The sequence below is a fragment of the Chelonia mydas genome, chromosome 7, assembly GCF_015237465.2.
Source record: "Chelonia mydas isolate rCheMyd1 chromosome 7, rCheMyd1.pri.v2, whole genome shotgun sequence".
NCBI lineage: Eukaryota > Metazoa > Chordata > Testudines > Cheloniidae > Chelonia > Chelonia mydas.
In genome coordinates, this window is record NC_057853.1 from 113,059,546 (window position 1) to 113,075,029 (window position 15,484).

The window sequence follows — 15,484 nt, forward strand, 5'->3', positions numbered from 1 at the left end:
ATGAAAATAAGAGTGAAACTGACACTAGAAGAGAGTGCAATTGACAGGTCTAGTTTCACTGTCCAAGGTACCCCAAGTGCCAAAAAAGGAAACAAACCACATAAATGTTGCAAAATAAAAATCGATATTGAAAATTCTTTCTTCTGTAGGAACTCCATTTGCTCTGAGTAGATTTACAAGTTTTTAAAAAAGCATATGGGATCGATATGGACAGTTGCTTTCTGGGATGGGCATTTTTGGTGTCTTATTTTGCTCTTTACCTGAGAAGTTGTAGTAACCGGATAAACCTCCATCTGTATAATATTAGAAAAGAGAACAATTGGATGGCATTGTTTAAAGGAAGGCAAAATCCAGCAGTGTGATTGGGGGAACAGAACAGATAACATGCAGGTATATATGTCACATTTTGATAAGCATTTTCTCTCATGGCTTTAACATCTCTGTGAACTTCACGCTGAACAGGACTAATCCTCCTCCCATCTCCAGTGCCTAATTCTCCTCTTGCTTACATTGATGTAAGTGTGCATATAGGAACAAGAGCACTGAAGTCAATGAAGTTACACCAGGGTAAGTGAGAGGAGAATTCTCATTTACACTAAAGGCTTCTTTATACTGCTCAGGTAGCATAAAGGGGCTGTAAAGTTGGTGTTGATTTAATTGTCACCCTGGTGTAAAGGGTCCCTAGTGTAAATGAGAATTAGGCCCATAGTGTTCAAAGAATCCACACAAAAAGACTTGCACGTGAGGGCTGGAGTCCTAAGAGTGCTAACTTCTGGGCCCTCCTCTAGGGAGAAGTAGGCATAGGTGGACATGATGGGTTTGAGCTACATTTCTGTGTGTGTGTGTGTGTGTGTGTGTGTGTGTGTGTGTGTTGGGGAGGGGGGATATCACTGGATGGAGCGGCAAGTGGATCCACAGTTGTGCAGATCCACCAGCCAAAGAACCTTATCCATAGAAACACCTGCAGCACAGATTCACTGGCATACGAAGACTTAGGGGAGATTCTCTCCCCCCCCACACACAGTGGAACATCCCTGCCTGCAGCCCCTTAACCCAGGCTGCATGGGTATTCCAGGATTATAGTCATTGAACTCAACGGTCGCTTTATCTATGGAGGGACTTTGGAACTGGTCTTTCTATAGCAGTTGTAGCAAAATTCAACCCTTCCAAGTAACCACCAAAGTCTAAAGATCGTTATTTAATTGCTGCTAATCTTCTCCATTCTCTGACTAGGGATAAATGTATATGGAAGCAGTACCTCTCCCTCTTACTGTCATCCCTGCTCGGAGAATGACTGACTGTTCCCATATGTGACACTTCGTAAGAGAGAGAAATTCTTTTCCAAATAGAAAACATTCACACTTACTGTGTACTGCAAATTCTGCTGCTAGAACGCCTCCGGTTTGTTCGGTGCGTCGTTTTCGTTTTTCACATGGCTCAAAAGAACAGAAAGAGTCATTTATTTAAAAAAAGAAACCCTGAAGTTTTCCTTTGTTAGAAAATGAAATCTCGGTCAGTCCCTGTATTTTGCATTTTAAAATGAAACCTGATAGACTCCAATTACTAGCTCCTTGCGTCACTCCTGGGAGGGGTAGAGCAGGACCAGCTCTCACGCTTCAAAGACTATCCCTGTTACATATTTTCTGAGAATCCCAGAGTGGACTCAAAAGGGCCATAGGCAGCAGTCCTTAAAAAATGACCTTCAAATTAATTTGCTGCTACTTTAAGGTGCTGAAATGACAGCTGCCATCAAAACCCATGTCTTGTATCGAACCACAGACTTGGCCAACCTGCCCTCTCTACAATAGCTTGGAGAAACCCCCTCTAGATGGGAAAGCAGGGTTGATCCCCATGTGTTCAATCCTTGGCCGCTCTACAAGGTGGTCACTGAGGATACTGCTATGGTTATTGCCAGCTGAGATTCCTGTCCACTGGGGAGTGGCCTGAGACCACCAGTTTCATTCCTCATAGACTGCCAGATAGGTAGCATAATGCCTTCTGTCACTATTGGTCTTGGAACCAGTGCACTACAGCCTGAGTGATCTTGCCTGTTCCTTGGCCCTTCCAGATCACATAACTTGTTTATTTTTACACAAGCTGCACATGGTAACTTTGGTTTCCAGAAAAATACATTGCTTGTAACCCCAGAGCCACCACCTTGGTTCAAGCTTATCTGCAGCAGGCAGGCTGCGGGCCTTGCTGGTCAGAAGGGGCTCCTCTAGCTGTTAGACTCCTGGAGCTCTTTGTGCGTGCCAATGAGACAATCCCCATCCTATACCCTCAGGCTGGCTGCAGAAGATTTGTGGCAGCTGAACCGTGATAATGGGAATACTTGGAAGTACTGCAACCACCAGCTTGGCTCTCTGTCAGGTTCCATTCCAGGCCCAGGGATTCAGGGGGCTTTGTTTGCTTTATTTTCATAAATGATTTTGTTCACTCCTGGCTCCATGTGATGATAACTGGGACACCCAGGAGGACTGGTAGGAGACTGTTTCCTGGCCTTAGTTGCATGTCATGGGTCAGGGGGACAAAAGTTTCACAGAGCCGGCTGGGAAAAACAGTGAACATTTTTTGAAAAACACTTGTGATTTTTGTTTTCTTTTACCATTTCTTTCAAAACTGTGATAATTTTTTTCACTCAGCTCCATTGCTGGTGGAAAATACTGAAAAAAATTCTATACAAATCTTTCACTGAACTTTTTCCATTTAAAAAACAAAACAAAACTGAATTTGCCCCAAACCATTTAATCAAACTTGAAATGCAGACATCAGCCTACTCAATATAGGGACAGTATGTGCTGACTCCTCTTACAAGTGCATCGCTTTGGCTCCCTCTAGTGGACAGAACATAACTACACAATGAAGAAACTTCTCTTGAGAGCAAAGAAACAGACCAGATCCCCAGATTCCAAACACTTGACTGGGGGCCGATGACCCTGGGTCTGAATTTTGTAGCTTGGGCCCATCTCTTATCCTTAGCGGAAGGACTTACCACAGGGCAGGAAAACTTTTCACTGTCACAGACATGTGTCTCACAGTGCAGCCAGACTTTGGACAGTTTGGGGATGTTTTGGAACCGGAAAGCATTGAACTGGAAGGTGGCCCGGCTGTTTTTCCCATTTTCGTGCACTAAGATAGAGTTGTCCGTTGCGCACCTAAATTGCACATTGAAAAGTTTCATGAGAACAGACACAGCTGCAAGGTCTAATGCCCCTAGATTTCTGATGCTCTGCTTTCTTTAGCCTCCTCCGAAAAGCAGCATCGGGATACTCCCTTTGCCTGAGACTGGAGTGAGACAGGCATTCATAATGCTCTTCTTGAGCCCATCTTGATAGTCATTTTGCTTTCAGCTGCACCATTATGACATGTAGGGGAATACATGGGTTGCTTGGGTGTCAGTGAAAGCAGAATGTGATACAGCTTCTTCATACAACCCTCTTATTTTTGGCATCCTTGGATGATTTTACAAACATTGGAGGTCCAACAGAGTTCTCTCGGTAACAAGCTATTACCTATTAATCTGTCCTGGACTATGTGCCTCAGTACCATAACTGCTAGGCTGCTACGCAAACCGCAAGACCAATCCCTCTTGTGCACACTTTGTATGACTGTAGACACTAATATCATGCTTTGCCAAGCAGTACAAACATGACCTAAAAACACCCAACTTGATATTCACGTAACTCATCCATGTAACGCATCGTTTGGCCTCACTCATATAATTACCTACCCTTTTGTGATCAGTGGCCACTGGATTTGGTAGAAATACTCGGATGAAGGTGTTGCCCAGCAGTTGTTCAGAACTACTTTAAACCTGTGAGGAAACCAACCAATACACTGACATTAGCAACAAACTATCTGTCAGCGACAGTTCCCAGTTGTAAATGAATCAATACTTTTCATACCTCTTACTTAACCCCTTGGCTTCTACTCCAGCAAATACATCTGAACCAATTTCTGAGGTTTCAACGACAAAGGGGGCTTCTTTTTTGCTTGAAAACTTGGCATTCTTTGAGAGAAAAAGAGGCAGCGTGCATTAATAACACCACCAGAGCAAAGACATGTGATTACGTAATAAAGCCAAGCACAGAAAAATGGAGTTCAGAAGTCGGGATTCCCTTGATCGGGGTGCTCTGATATGGGGTCAGACACGATTAGCTTTACGTATCACTATATCCATCCATCTTTGCTAACAGCATTTCCCCCATAATGTCAGATCACAACAGTCACTGACATGATTAAGGCTTAAATTGTGAAGTCGAGTTGCAGGAGGGCTCAAGAAACCATCTTCCTTTTCTCAGGAAAGGGGCTAGCCAGCTACCTTATGTTTATGTCCAGCAAGAAAGAAGAGGCTTCTGCAAAAGACAGTCTGAGTTGCAAAATGTGTTTTGCTGAACTGACAAGGATTGCGTGCTGATGTCCAGACAAAGCATGTCTCCATGGGACCCTGAGCCTTGCAGCTTCTCATTGCACTGTAGTAGAACAAAGCTAGTAAGAGACTGAAACTGTGTAAACGAAAGTGTGGTGTACAGTTCAAAGCTTTATCTATCTGGTTAGATAGAAAGATACACAGCCCCAAAGCTCCACAGAACCATCTTTCATCTGTTTCTTCCCTTGCATTGTTTCCCAACTTTCTCATTCTCTAGCACTGTTTTTCTCCCATTCCTCTGGACAACAAAAGCCTAGAGACATTACAGCAGTCTCTTGTAGCCATAGCTTTGAAATATCCAATAGGCTGCCTGTATTGAACTTAAACCTAAAGACTGTACCTAGGCTAACAATCATGGGATGTCTGTGACATTAAGAACTTTACACTGGTTTATAATTGCTTAGCCTTGTTGCAGAAGGAAGAATGGATGACGGGGAATGCAGAAACTGGATGTACCAATCCTCACAGGGTCTATAAGATTCACTACCTGCAGAGATGGCCAAGAAAAGGAGGCAAGGGACGAAGGATAAGAGCACCATACTTATGGCTGGGATGGAATTAATCCTGCCTGACTCTGTGGCTGAGGAAACGCATCATGGTACAAAGTTTCTGCTGCTACCTAGTCCCTTGAAAGTGCTAATAGCATCCTGGTGGAGGCAGACACGTACTTTGCCTCCGTTGAAAGGATGGGGGAACTCCTACTCCAGTGTGAGCGGCCCAGGAGCGTCCGGAAGAATTCTGAGTCAGGCAAAATCCCTCCTGCAGTGAACTGCTGAAGTGCGCACCCCTGCCCCTCGTGTCAAGTACACTCACTCCACCACATCTGCTGCATTGGCCTCGTCTCAGTAGCAACCTATTGACATGGTTTTTTGGTAAAACAGCAGGTACTTTCTGTTGGAGGGCCCTGGCACATTCCTCCGGGTTTAAGACTTGGAAGGGGAAATGTAAGGCTCCCTGCTGCCCTCTGTTGGGAGAAAGCAGAATTTTCTACAACCTTTTTTACAACACAAGTTAATGTTAACCATCCTGAAAACACTGGGAAGGTATTTGTTATCTTTGGCCTGAGGTGATTAACATATTTGAAGGCATGAGGCAGCCACAAGCCTAACTCAACATGTGTTTTTAAGATGCCAGCATAGATACGATGACACTCTCTGTCAAGAAACAGAAGGAACCTCTAAGTCATGCTGAAGCCACAAGTGGTTTGAGTGTCATTAATCCTCACCCTGCAATGAGCTACACTTTTGAAGCTGGTTTTCCTGACCTGTACCACTTGACATTGATTTTTCTATTAGTTTCTTCCCCCAGTTTGTTTATTTCATTATGACACCAAACTGTGCAGGTGAAAATGTTTATGTGGGTTTGTGGTTACTGAGTCTGTGTGCACAAACGGCCATTTGGGCAATCAAAGTAGTTGCATGCAAATGGTGATAAAGCCCAAGCCCCTTATGCTTTTTAGTTTCACTCTGAGCCATTTGGCATCACCGTGAGAGTGATTAGCAGAGTTGGAAGGATCCCTGTAGTGATAAAGCAATATTATGCCCCAAACTAGAGCTGTTTGAATAGTACAAAGAATGGAGCTCATTGCAAAACAATTTTCATCTTGCAGGAAATTTTGATATTTTGACCTTTTCTTTTCATCTTGAATTGGGGGTGAAAAAGAAACTGCACTGTCTCATGACAGAGTGAGTCTGGCTTGGAAGCTGGGCCCACTTGGGCAAATGGGGCATGAGCGACCCAGAACTGTAACTCCCCTGAGGCACCATGGCAGCTATTTTGCTGATGGAAAATTCCACCAAAACTGAGCTTTTCCCCATTTTATAGAGAGAAAATGTTTTGTTCAGAACATTTTGAGCAGCCCTAACAAAGTAGTGATTCACTCATGTTTTGCCCATACATGTCATGAGTTAGCGCCACACTTATTCATAGTGGTCATTATTTGTAGTCTGTGAGTACTCAAGGAGTACTATTGGCTGTTTGTGACTCCTTGGAGCCTCAAGAATTTTAGTTCAAATAATTAACTTGGCTTAAGAACAGACTGGAAATAGCTTGTTCGTTCTCCATCATTTGTTATTCTCCCATCATTCAGCCAGGAACTAGCAATAGGATTGTGGTATTTAACAGATCAGTCACACACCACAAATAAGCAGGGACCAAAGCCTTTGGTTGTTGGTTCCCTAAAACCAGCGGGGATGGGGAAGATTCCACTGGTACCCTAAATCCAGTAGGTATAGGGGAAGAGTCCATCCATCCAAGCCCTGTAGAGGATCCATATGCAAAGCCTCCCCATAGCCTGGCCTCAGGATTTGGCTCCATATCATTACTAGTGTTGAGTTTTATTCATGTAAAATCTAGGCTACTGGGCTACCCTCCACTTACCCTGTGATTTTCTGGAAATAGATTCAGGGATTGGTTTGCTGCTCTGCCAATGCAGACAGACCCCCGCGCCTTTCCCCCCCCCCCCCCCCCCCCCCCCGAAAAGGTGGTAGAACTTTAAAAGGAAATCTTGCTGGCATGGGGCAAACATTGGAAATCAAATCCAGTGTGAACTAAAGATCTCAGGGGAACACTAAGCAGCCAGCTCATCAGAGAACAGCTAAGCAAATTTCAGGAGGAATGAAAGGGGCTTCTATATTTTGTGAGACTGGAGGATAGAAGCAGTGTCTGTGGATTCACACAGTTCTTTGTTTAGGCTAAAAGCAAAGTTTGGCTGTTTCTTCTGACACCAGTCAAATCTGTAACCATGCAAGAGAGAAACACGCCTCTAGTCAGCGAAATCTGTGCCACAAAGGGACATTACCTGTTTTAAAAATGGTATATGAGCTACTCTGTTCCATCTAGATTGATCCTTATTAATTTATTAGAAATAAGTCTCCCCCCCCGATAAATCCCATGTTCATGCGTGGTGACAGTGTGCTCAGTACCGTACAAAACAGAGGCGCTGTTATGGCTGGATTCCCTTCTCATGGACGCTGGTGGAAATATGGAACGGCTCCCATGAAGTGAGTGGACTCACCCCATTGTGCAGGCTCTGACAGACTAAATACCGGCTGAGAAGGAGCACTTACAGAGTAGAAGTTGAGGGATAATTGACTTTCAAATGAACCGGAGCTCCCATTCTTCACATGGACTGTCGCCACTCTAGAAAATTGAGAACATTTCGTATGACTGAAACATATGTTATTGATAATGGAGCCAGCCCTGTGCTGAAAATGGGGGAGTCTGTTCCTCCTGCGGGAGTTACCTTTGGTCGAAGGCAGCCTGGTTGACCAAGTAGTTTGCATGGTAAGTACAGGTGAATGAGTAATTCACAGGCTGGCTCTTCACAATTACCGAGCTGTCGTTGGAGACGATGGAGTTGTAGAAGTGATAGATAGGGTTTTTAAACTGCAGTCGGGGGGGACAATGAGAGAAATGCTGGCAGTGAAAATTGGATGCAAACAGGGACCTCTGCCTGATGTTTGAATCAGGAAAAGGCCGTTCTTGTGACATAAATGATCAGCAAAACAATCTGTTCTGGTTCTTTATGCATTTCTGTTACAGTAGAGCCTTGAGGCCCCAGTTGCCGAGAGCTGGGCACACAAGTAATGAGAAGACGGTAATGTTAGTACATGTACATGTAGATGAATTGAACGTGGACCTAATCCCATGTGCGTTTTGGCTGCGCCAGGGATGCAGGACCATCTGACTTCCAACATAAGTGTCAATGATCCATGATATTGAAAAGCCCTAGAACAAATCATCAGAGTTTACATCCTGCCTGCCTCAGTTACAGCATGTATAGCCTGACCCAAAGAACATTAATAGTTATGGGAATCTTTCCATTGACTTCAGTGGGCTTTGGAACGGGCCCACGCTGTACAAAGTAGCTGCCAATGCGCGGGAAGCGAATTTTTGCCCATGATGTACTTACCTCTGATTGAGTTCCACAGTAGGACTTGTTTTGAGGCGATAAATCTGGAATCGTGAATTGGTAGTATCCTGAATCACGAACCCCATTGTAGCAAACGCCTCCAAGAGCCAATTGATTAACCTCCCATCCATAGGGACATTCGGGAATTTTTGTAATGATGGTTTTAGGATAGCAATACACCAAAATGATGTCTAAAAGGAAAAAATACAGGTATTCTAAGTTGCATTCTCCTGCTAAGACTGATCTAGATCTGAACTTTGTGGGTAGTGTTTGCATCTGGAGTTTACATTTGGATCTACTTTTACCTCAAACTGGATTAAGGATCTGATGTCAGTGGAAGTTTATCTACTAACTTTAAAGGAAGCAGGTTTGGGGCCTGTGAGAGTTTGGCATTTGAATACCATTGGATTTAAATTTGATATCTATTGGGATTTGCCTGGCTAAACGCCTTTAGGTCTCTTTGAAAATCCAATCCACCAGCCTAAATCTATAGAGCAAACCATAATAATCGAAATTCTTTTGGTGAAAGTCTGTCCCCATTGGAGCCTGGGGGAGTTTTGCCTTTGACTTCAGAGGGGCCAGAATTTCACCCTTTGTGTAAATTTTATTAAAATTAGAACAGCTGATCAAAGAACAAAGAAAAAATGAAGTGAAACTGTACTACAAGGAAAATTGTCATATTACTGTACGTTAATGTTATGGGCCCAGATCCTTAGCTGGTGTCAATTAGCATATCACTATTGACTTCATTGAAAATAACCTGGGCAAGTGTGTTTGTTGTCTTCAGGAGACGTACATCTATTCATAGCAGCTTTATATCCGGGCCATACTATTACTAAAAGTTCTTATATTAATATCCATTGCTGTCGATACAGGGCCAATGTAAACATAATTGTCATAATTTCCAAGCCAAAATGCAGTTTGCAAAAGATGAAACAAACTTTTTAATAACGGTCAGTACAGAGGCTGGACCCAGACATGAAGTACAGATATTACACATCACAGCATAGGGTTGCTTACTTGGTCTTGCAGGGATAGTGCTTCTTATTTACATGGAAGCAGGTTGCATGAATTTGAATATATAAAAAGTAAAAGCAGCCTAAACATTAGTGGGCTGAAAATTGAAATTAGACTGCTAGCTATAGAAACAAAATATTGTTTAAAAAAGTCCCCCCCAACCCAAAGCACACTGCTGCTTATGGGATACATAAGGCTTGATCTTGAATTCACGACATAGCCACAGGCTTTTCTTTGAGTTGTGGGTGCTCAAGGAAGACAGGATTGAGAATGTAGTTGTGGAGACATTAATAATTTCCACTTTTTTTTAAATCAATGAACTTTCAAAACTCCCAGCCTGATCCTCCTTGTAACTGCGCTCTGATCCTGCACCCACCCACAAGTAACTTTGCACGCATTAGTATGCCTACTGAATTCAGTCAGACTACTCACATGAGTAAAGAACCTTATTCATGAGCAACTGTTAAAATTCATCAATAGCTCATGGAAATGATTCCTGCTTATCCATTTTGTTGACACAAGCACAGTGGACATGCAGATAAAGTGATACTTCATATTTTAAGGGATCCTGGATAAATTTCTAATACATGTTCTCTAATTTTTGAAAGTTGCAAGCCAAGGTCCCAGTCCTGCACTAAATCAGTTGGGCTCCCGGGCAGAATTCAGTGGAGGATCAGAAAGTTACTTTCACCCCCCTAATACAGTACCCTGGTTATATGTGTTAGGTTTCAGCCCTACAAACCCTTATGCACGTCAGTAGTCCAACTGGAGTCAATGGAACTACTCACATGAGTAATGCCTGCTCATGTGGCAAGGATTTGCAGAATGTAGCCCTTGATATGTTAGAATACTTTAGATTCATTTCTATTTTCAGGGCTGTTTTAGGCCCTGATCCTGCAGAGATTCACACATGTTTAACTTTATGCACTGTGACCGCTCCTTAGTTTGGCCTTAGTTTGTTTTCTGTGTTAGCTGAGGCTAAAGTCAGACCAATAAAAACTGTGCCAGAATTAAAAACTTTAAATCCCTCAAGATAGATACTTCATTGTTACCTAACCAGAAACGCTTTGGCTTCCTTTAACTGTGAGAGAAGATTTTATTTAGAAAAATAAATTGAAGTTATTTTACCTGCTTTATTTGGATTGCAGGGGGCTGCAAAGGCTTGAACCAAGATGTCCAGCAGATAAATAGCAACAATCACCATGTCTTCCAAAGGGCCAAGAATACACTGATAACAAAAGCAGAGTTTGCCTTTTAAAATGCTGTTGGGTCTTAATGCATTTTTTTAAAATGTTAATTTTTTTAAAAAAGAGAAAATGTCTCTGAAATTCCATTAAGTGCAATTATAGACTTGTAGATGTGTTTTAACATGCTCCTTAGTCACTCTTGGAAAAATCATTCTGTGATATTGATACGTCATCCAGTTTGATTGCAATTGCCGCTCGGAAATATTTACTGAGCACTTCTGCCTCTTTGGCATCATTATTGATAATTTCAGCATCTGAGTCTAGTAATGGATCTGTATCACTGCTAAGGATTTCTTTTTTGTTCCTATAAAAGTCACAGAACAAAAGAGCTACAAACATGAATGAATCGAAATTAGACAATGAATTTGAAGGAAAAAAGAGAAGCAGGAAAAACAAAATCAAGCAAGGAAATCAGAAGAAGAGAGAGAAGAGCTAATTGGAAGGAAGAAGAAGTGTAGAGGTGAGTAAAAATACACTTTACTTATTAGCCAAACAGAGAAACTATTCCCATATTCAGTCCGGATGGTTGTTATCCTGCAATATATATCTCACTCTCTCATGCAAAGCTGTTGAGTGAATGATGTGATTTCTCCTTTAATATTAGCCTCTGAGTTTGCAAAATAGCAATATGAATTAATAGTATTAAGAGTTCAGTCACAGACCTCAAACCTTGAAGCTGCTCTGCACCGATGCAGGCATGGTCCCAGCACAGAACAGTTTGCAGGATCAGGGCCATAATACTTGTATTTTTCCATACCAGACACTTTTTAGGTAATTCCTCTAGCTTACACAGATCACTCAGCAGACAGAAATAACAAGTATCATTTAGCCAGTAATGTGCCCAGATAGAAAAACAGTTTTTTCCTTGGAATTAGTATTTTCAACACAAAAAACATTTTCAATCAATCAGCCTGTTTTTCTAATAATATATTAAATGTTTATACTGTATATCTAAGTGACAATTCCTTTAAAAAAATCACATGCACCCATTAGAAGTTTAAGGAATATAATACCTACAAGACAAGAACTGGCAAAGGATTCAGGTGTTCATTCTCCCTGTTTTATTCTGTTAGCTGTGTATCTGCTCTTCCCAAGATGTCCTTCTTTCAAATGAATCCAGCTGGCGTTATCGTCACTTTATATAGGCCATCTTGTGAAAGGGACCCATCTTTGGTTAAATCTCAATCTACCAGTAGTATCCAATAGGGTAGGATGGCCAAAAAGAATTGTACAAAGTAACTGAATGGAAAGTTCAGTTCCCCTGCCCTAGGGTAGACATTATTCATGCTATCTGAATGAGGTTTAAACCTATTTATTATGGTCTTCAAACAGAATTCTGCTAACAGTATGAAAGTTGCACCAAATTTGTTTTACATCTTAACTTGGAAGATAGTATGTGGATTTTTTTTTATTGGCAGGAAGCCTGCTGGCTGAAATCTGCTTACTTAAAAGACACTGAATGCCCATTGGGTGGGAATTTCAAACAAGCACAAGGGTACTATGTGTCAGGAAGCAGGGCCTGCAGCAGACCTACTCTCCAGACAATCTAATAAGTGCAGCTAGCCTGTAGCAGGCTGCATGATTCATTCCATCACCTGGAAGGATCAGCAGACTGGCTCTTAAGACCAGTTGCAGCAGCAGTTCACTGGCTGCTCAAAGCATTTGCCCACAGTTATGATAGGTCCTGTGCCTGCCTGGTCCAGCCCTGCTCTTGCCTTACCTCACACCAGGTAACCCGGTCTAAGGGCATGTCTACACTTACTTCCGGAGTGATCGATCCAGCAGGGGTTGATTTATCGTGTCTAGTGAAGATGCGATAAATCAACCGCCAAGCGCTCTCCCGTTGACTCCGGTACTCCACCGGAGCGAGAGGCGCAGGCGGAGTCGATGGGGGAGCGGCAGCTATCGACTTACCGCAGTGAAGACACCGTGGTGAGTGGATATAAGTACGTTGACTTCAGCTACATTAGTCACGTAGCTGAAGTTGCGTAACTTAGATCTATTCTCCTCCCCTCCCTCCCCCAGTGTAGACCAGGCCTAACCCTTGGCTCTGATTCCTGACCTCTGACTTTGGGTCTAACCCTTGGCTCTGGCATCTGGCTGCTGAATTCAGTTCTGACCCTGGCTCTGCCTCTGTCTGTGATCCTTGGCTTGGGCACCTCTCTGCTCTGACCACTAGGCCTGACTGCCCACATCCCCGTCACGGACACTGTGTGCCCAACTCTTATTGAATATCTATGGGAGTTAGGGCCTAGCTCGCTTGGGTGTTTTTGAAAATCCCACCCTCTAATGTCACTCGGATAGACACAGGAGACAATATTCAATAGATTATTTTCCATCATTGGGGCTCTTTCATATTTCAGTAGATTTTATTATCCTTTTGCAGATGCTCACATGAATCCAAGATGGAATATATTTCCTTAGGTGGGACTTGCCTTTTGCACCTAATCCCAGAAAAGCGTCCATAATGGGTAAAAGTCACCCTTTTGCGGAGAGCCAGATCAAAAGGCCTATATTCACCATACATTGTGGCCAGCTGTGGCTGCAAATGTATGTGAGTAGCGGCACATATAACCCATGGCTTCCCCATGACATGGTGTTTGAGACAGTAGATCATACAGAGACCCAATAATCATGATTGTAGCTCATCCACATTCTGTCCTTCACCAGGCTGTATGCTAGGAGGTGCAGAGCCCACCACCTATCCCTGCTACCAGTGTTCCCTCTAATTTCTTTTGTCTGTATGCGGAATTAATTTTGTTATGTGCACCAATATGGAGGTGATGTGTGGTAGGGGTGAGGCCTAGGGGTTCAGAGTGTGGGAGGGGCCTCAGGGCTGGGGCAGTGGGTTGGGGTGCGGGGGGGTGCGGCTCTGGAGTGGGGCTGGGGATGAGGGGTTTGGGGTCCAGGTTGCCCTGGGGCTGCGGTGGGGAGAGAGGACTCCCCCCAGCCCTCTCTCGCTGCAGCAGCTTGGGGCCAGGTGAGAGGTGCCTCTCCCCAGCCATGGCAGCTCTGGTGAGGCTGGGCTGGACTGGGCTGGGCTGGGCCGTGGCAGTTCTGGCAGAGAGGTGCCTCTCCTGGGCTGTGGCAGCTCCAGTAGCGCTGGGCTTGGATCAGGGGAGGGGATCCTTTCCCCAGCAGCTCCTGTGGGGCTGGATTGGGCGGGGGGATTGGCACCTTTCCCCACCTGCACGGCCCTTGATAGCCTGCTGCGCAGTCGTGCAGCTTACAGGGAACTTAGCCTGCTACACAGCAGGAAGTTGGCATTTTCATTGTGTTTGAGGACTTCAGAGGGTGCAGATGTCCAGTGAGGATTTGCCTAGAGCAGGCTGACAGTTTTCAAAAGCAAAATAGCTAAATAAAAAAAACAGCCTTTCATTCAAAATGAAAATTATTCAAAAAATAACCCCCCCATCCCTTTTATTTGTTTGCAAAACTCTTGCTGCCTTTTTTTAATTACAAATTTTTGTCAAGGATTTGTATCAGAAACCACTGGAAACTGCTATCAAAATGTTGATTGAAATATTTAAGCTGTCTGAAAACCTAATTTTCAGCAAGCTACATGTTTTGATAATGGTATCAATAAAAATGTCAATTAACAATTTTTTTAAAAATGGGGAAAAATTGCTCTGTTTTGAATTCTGCAAAATGTAAACAACTTCCACATTTTGAATTTTTCATAAAACTTACCAAAAAAACCCACAAAAACCCAGCCTAGATTTTCCCTATAAAATGTATACAACTAAAGTGATTCCTTACATGGTGAGTTAGTATTAGGGAAGTTTTTAATGTGTATTAACATTTCTAATGCGATGTGCAACTCCCTCTTCTCTTTACTCTTTACTCCTGCCATTTTTCCCTCCTTCTCATTCCTAAGGAGATGAGTTAGTCACCAATATCACAAACAGTTTGTCCTTGGGGTGTACTGGAGGGGAACTTGGTCTAAAAATAAGCAATCAGTTATGTGGAATTATAGTATGCAGCATTGTAGCTGTGTTGGTTTCAGGATATTAGAGGAACAAGTTGGATGAGGTAATATCTTTTATTGGCTCAACTTCTGTTGGTGAGAGAGATGAGTTTGAGTCCTAATTTTCAGCTCTGTGTAACCTCAAAACATTATCTCCCTTGCCAACAGAAATAGGTCCAATAAGAGATACTACCTCACCGACCTTGTCTCTCTAATGTGGAATTATAGTAATATAAACACTATTTTCTTAATAGTAAAAATGTTGGGGCCATCTCAGGCTATGAATTTTTAAGCAGAACTCCCCATTGATTTCATTACAATGTGAGGGTACAATATAGCCCATGATATTTCAAGTAAAAATAGTGGAATACTGGACCTAACAATTCCCTATTTCAAACAATAAGCCACAAGCCTGACTCTGCAACCTTTAGTCACATAACAATTGCAAGACTAGACCAGAGTATATTAAATAGGCTGGTCCTTTTGCCCTCATGGGCCCAATTCTGTAAATAATTATCCATTGATTTAAATGAAATTACTTACACATGTATTGACATGCAAGATCAGGCCACTCGACCCTAGTCCACTGTCATTGCAACTGAGTTAAAGAATAGTTCATTATACAAGAACTAGAGAGCATGAGTCAGCTGGTTTAATCCAATTACAGATGAGCCTGGGCCCTGACCAGAAATCCTGGAATTAGTGATTTTGAAAATCCAGATCTATATGTCACTTTATAAAGCCCAAATTCAAACATCTACTCACTTCTTGATCCAAAATTAAATGGAACATTTGTGGTGTGTGTTTTAACAAAAAAAAAAAAAAAAGAGAGAGAGAGAGAAAGATTGAGATAGAGTGGTTAACTTATTGTTGTCATTGCTTTTGTGATTCTCTACTTCCTAGTTTTGCTT

General features: G+C 42.8%; 1 protein-coding gene across 1 annotated transcript in view; it reads right to left on the reverse strand.

The window, feature by feature from the left end:
• The window catches only part of TECTB (tectorin beta), a 28,677-nt gene that overhangs the window by 321 nt on the left and 12,872 nt on the right, over positions 1–15,484 (reverse strand). Inside the window, exons 3-11 of the mRNA XM_043551966.1 lie at positions 10,488–10,587; positions 8,343–8,533; positions 7,674–7,816; positions 7,498–7,597; positions 3,906–4,009; positions 3,731–3,814; positions 2,993–3,155; positions 1,367–1,436; positions 261–293 (exon numbers count right to left, since the gene is read on the reverse strand). Coding sequence (XP_043407901.1) covers positions 261–293; positions 1,367–1,436; positions 2,993–3,155; positions 3,731–3,814; positions 3,906–4,009; positions 7,498–7,597; positions 7,674–7,816; positions 8,343–8,533; positions 10,488–10,587 — 988 coding nt within the window. The remainder of the gene's footprint in view (positions 1–260; positions 294–1,366; positions 1,437–2,992; positions 3,156–3,730; positions 3,815–3,905; positions 4,010–7,497; positions 7,598–7,673; positions 7,817–8,342; positions 8,534–10,487; positions 10,588–15,484) is intronic.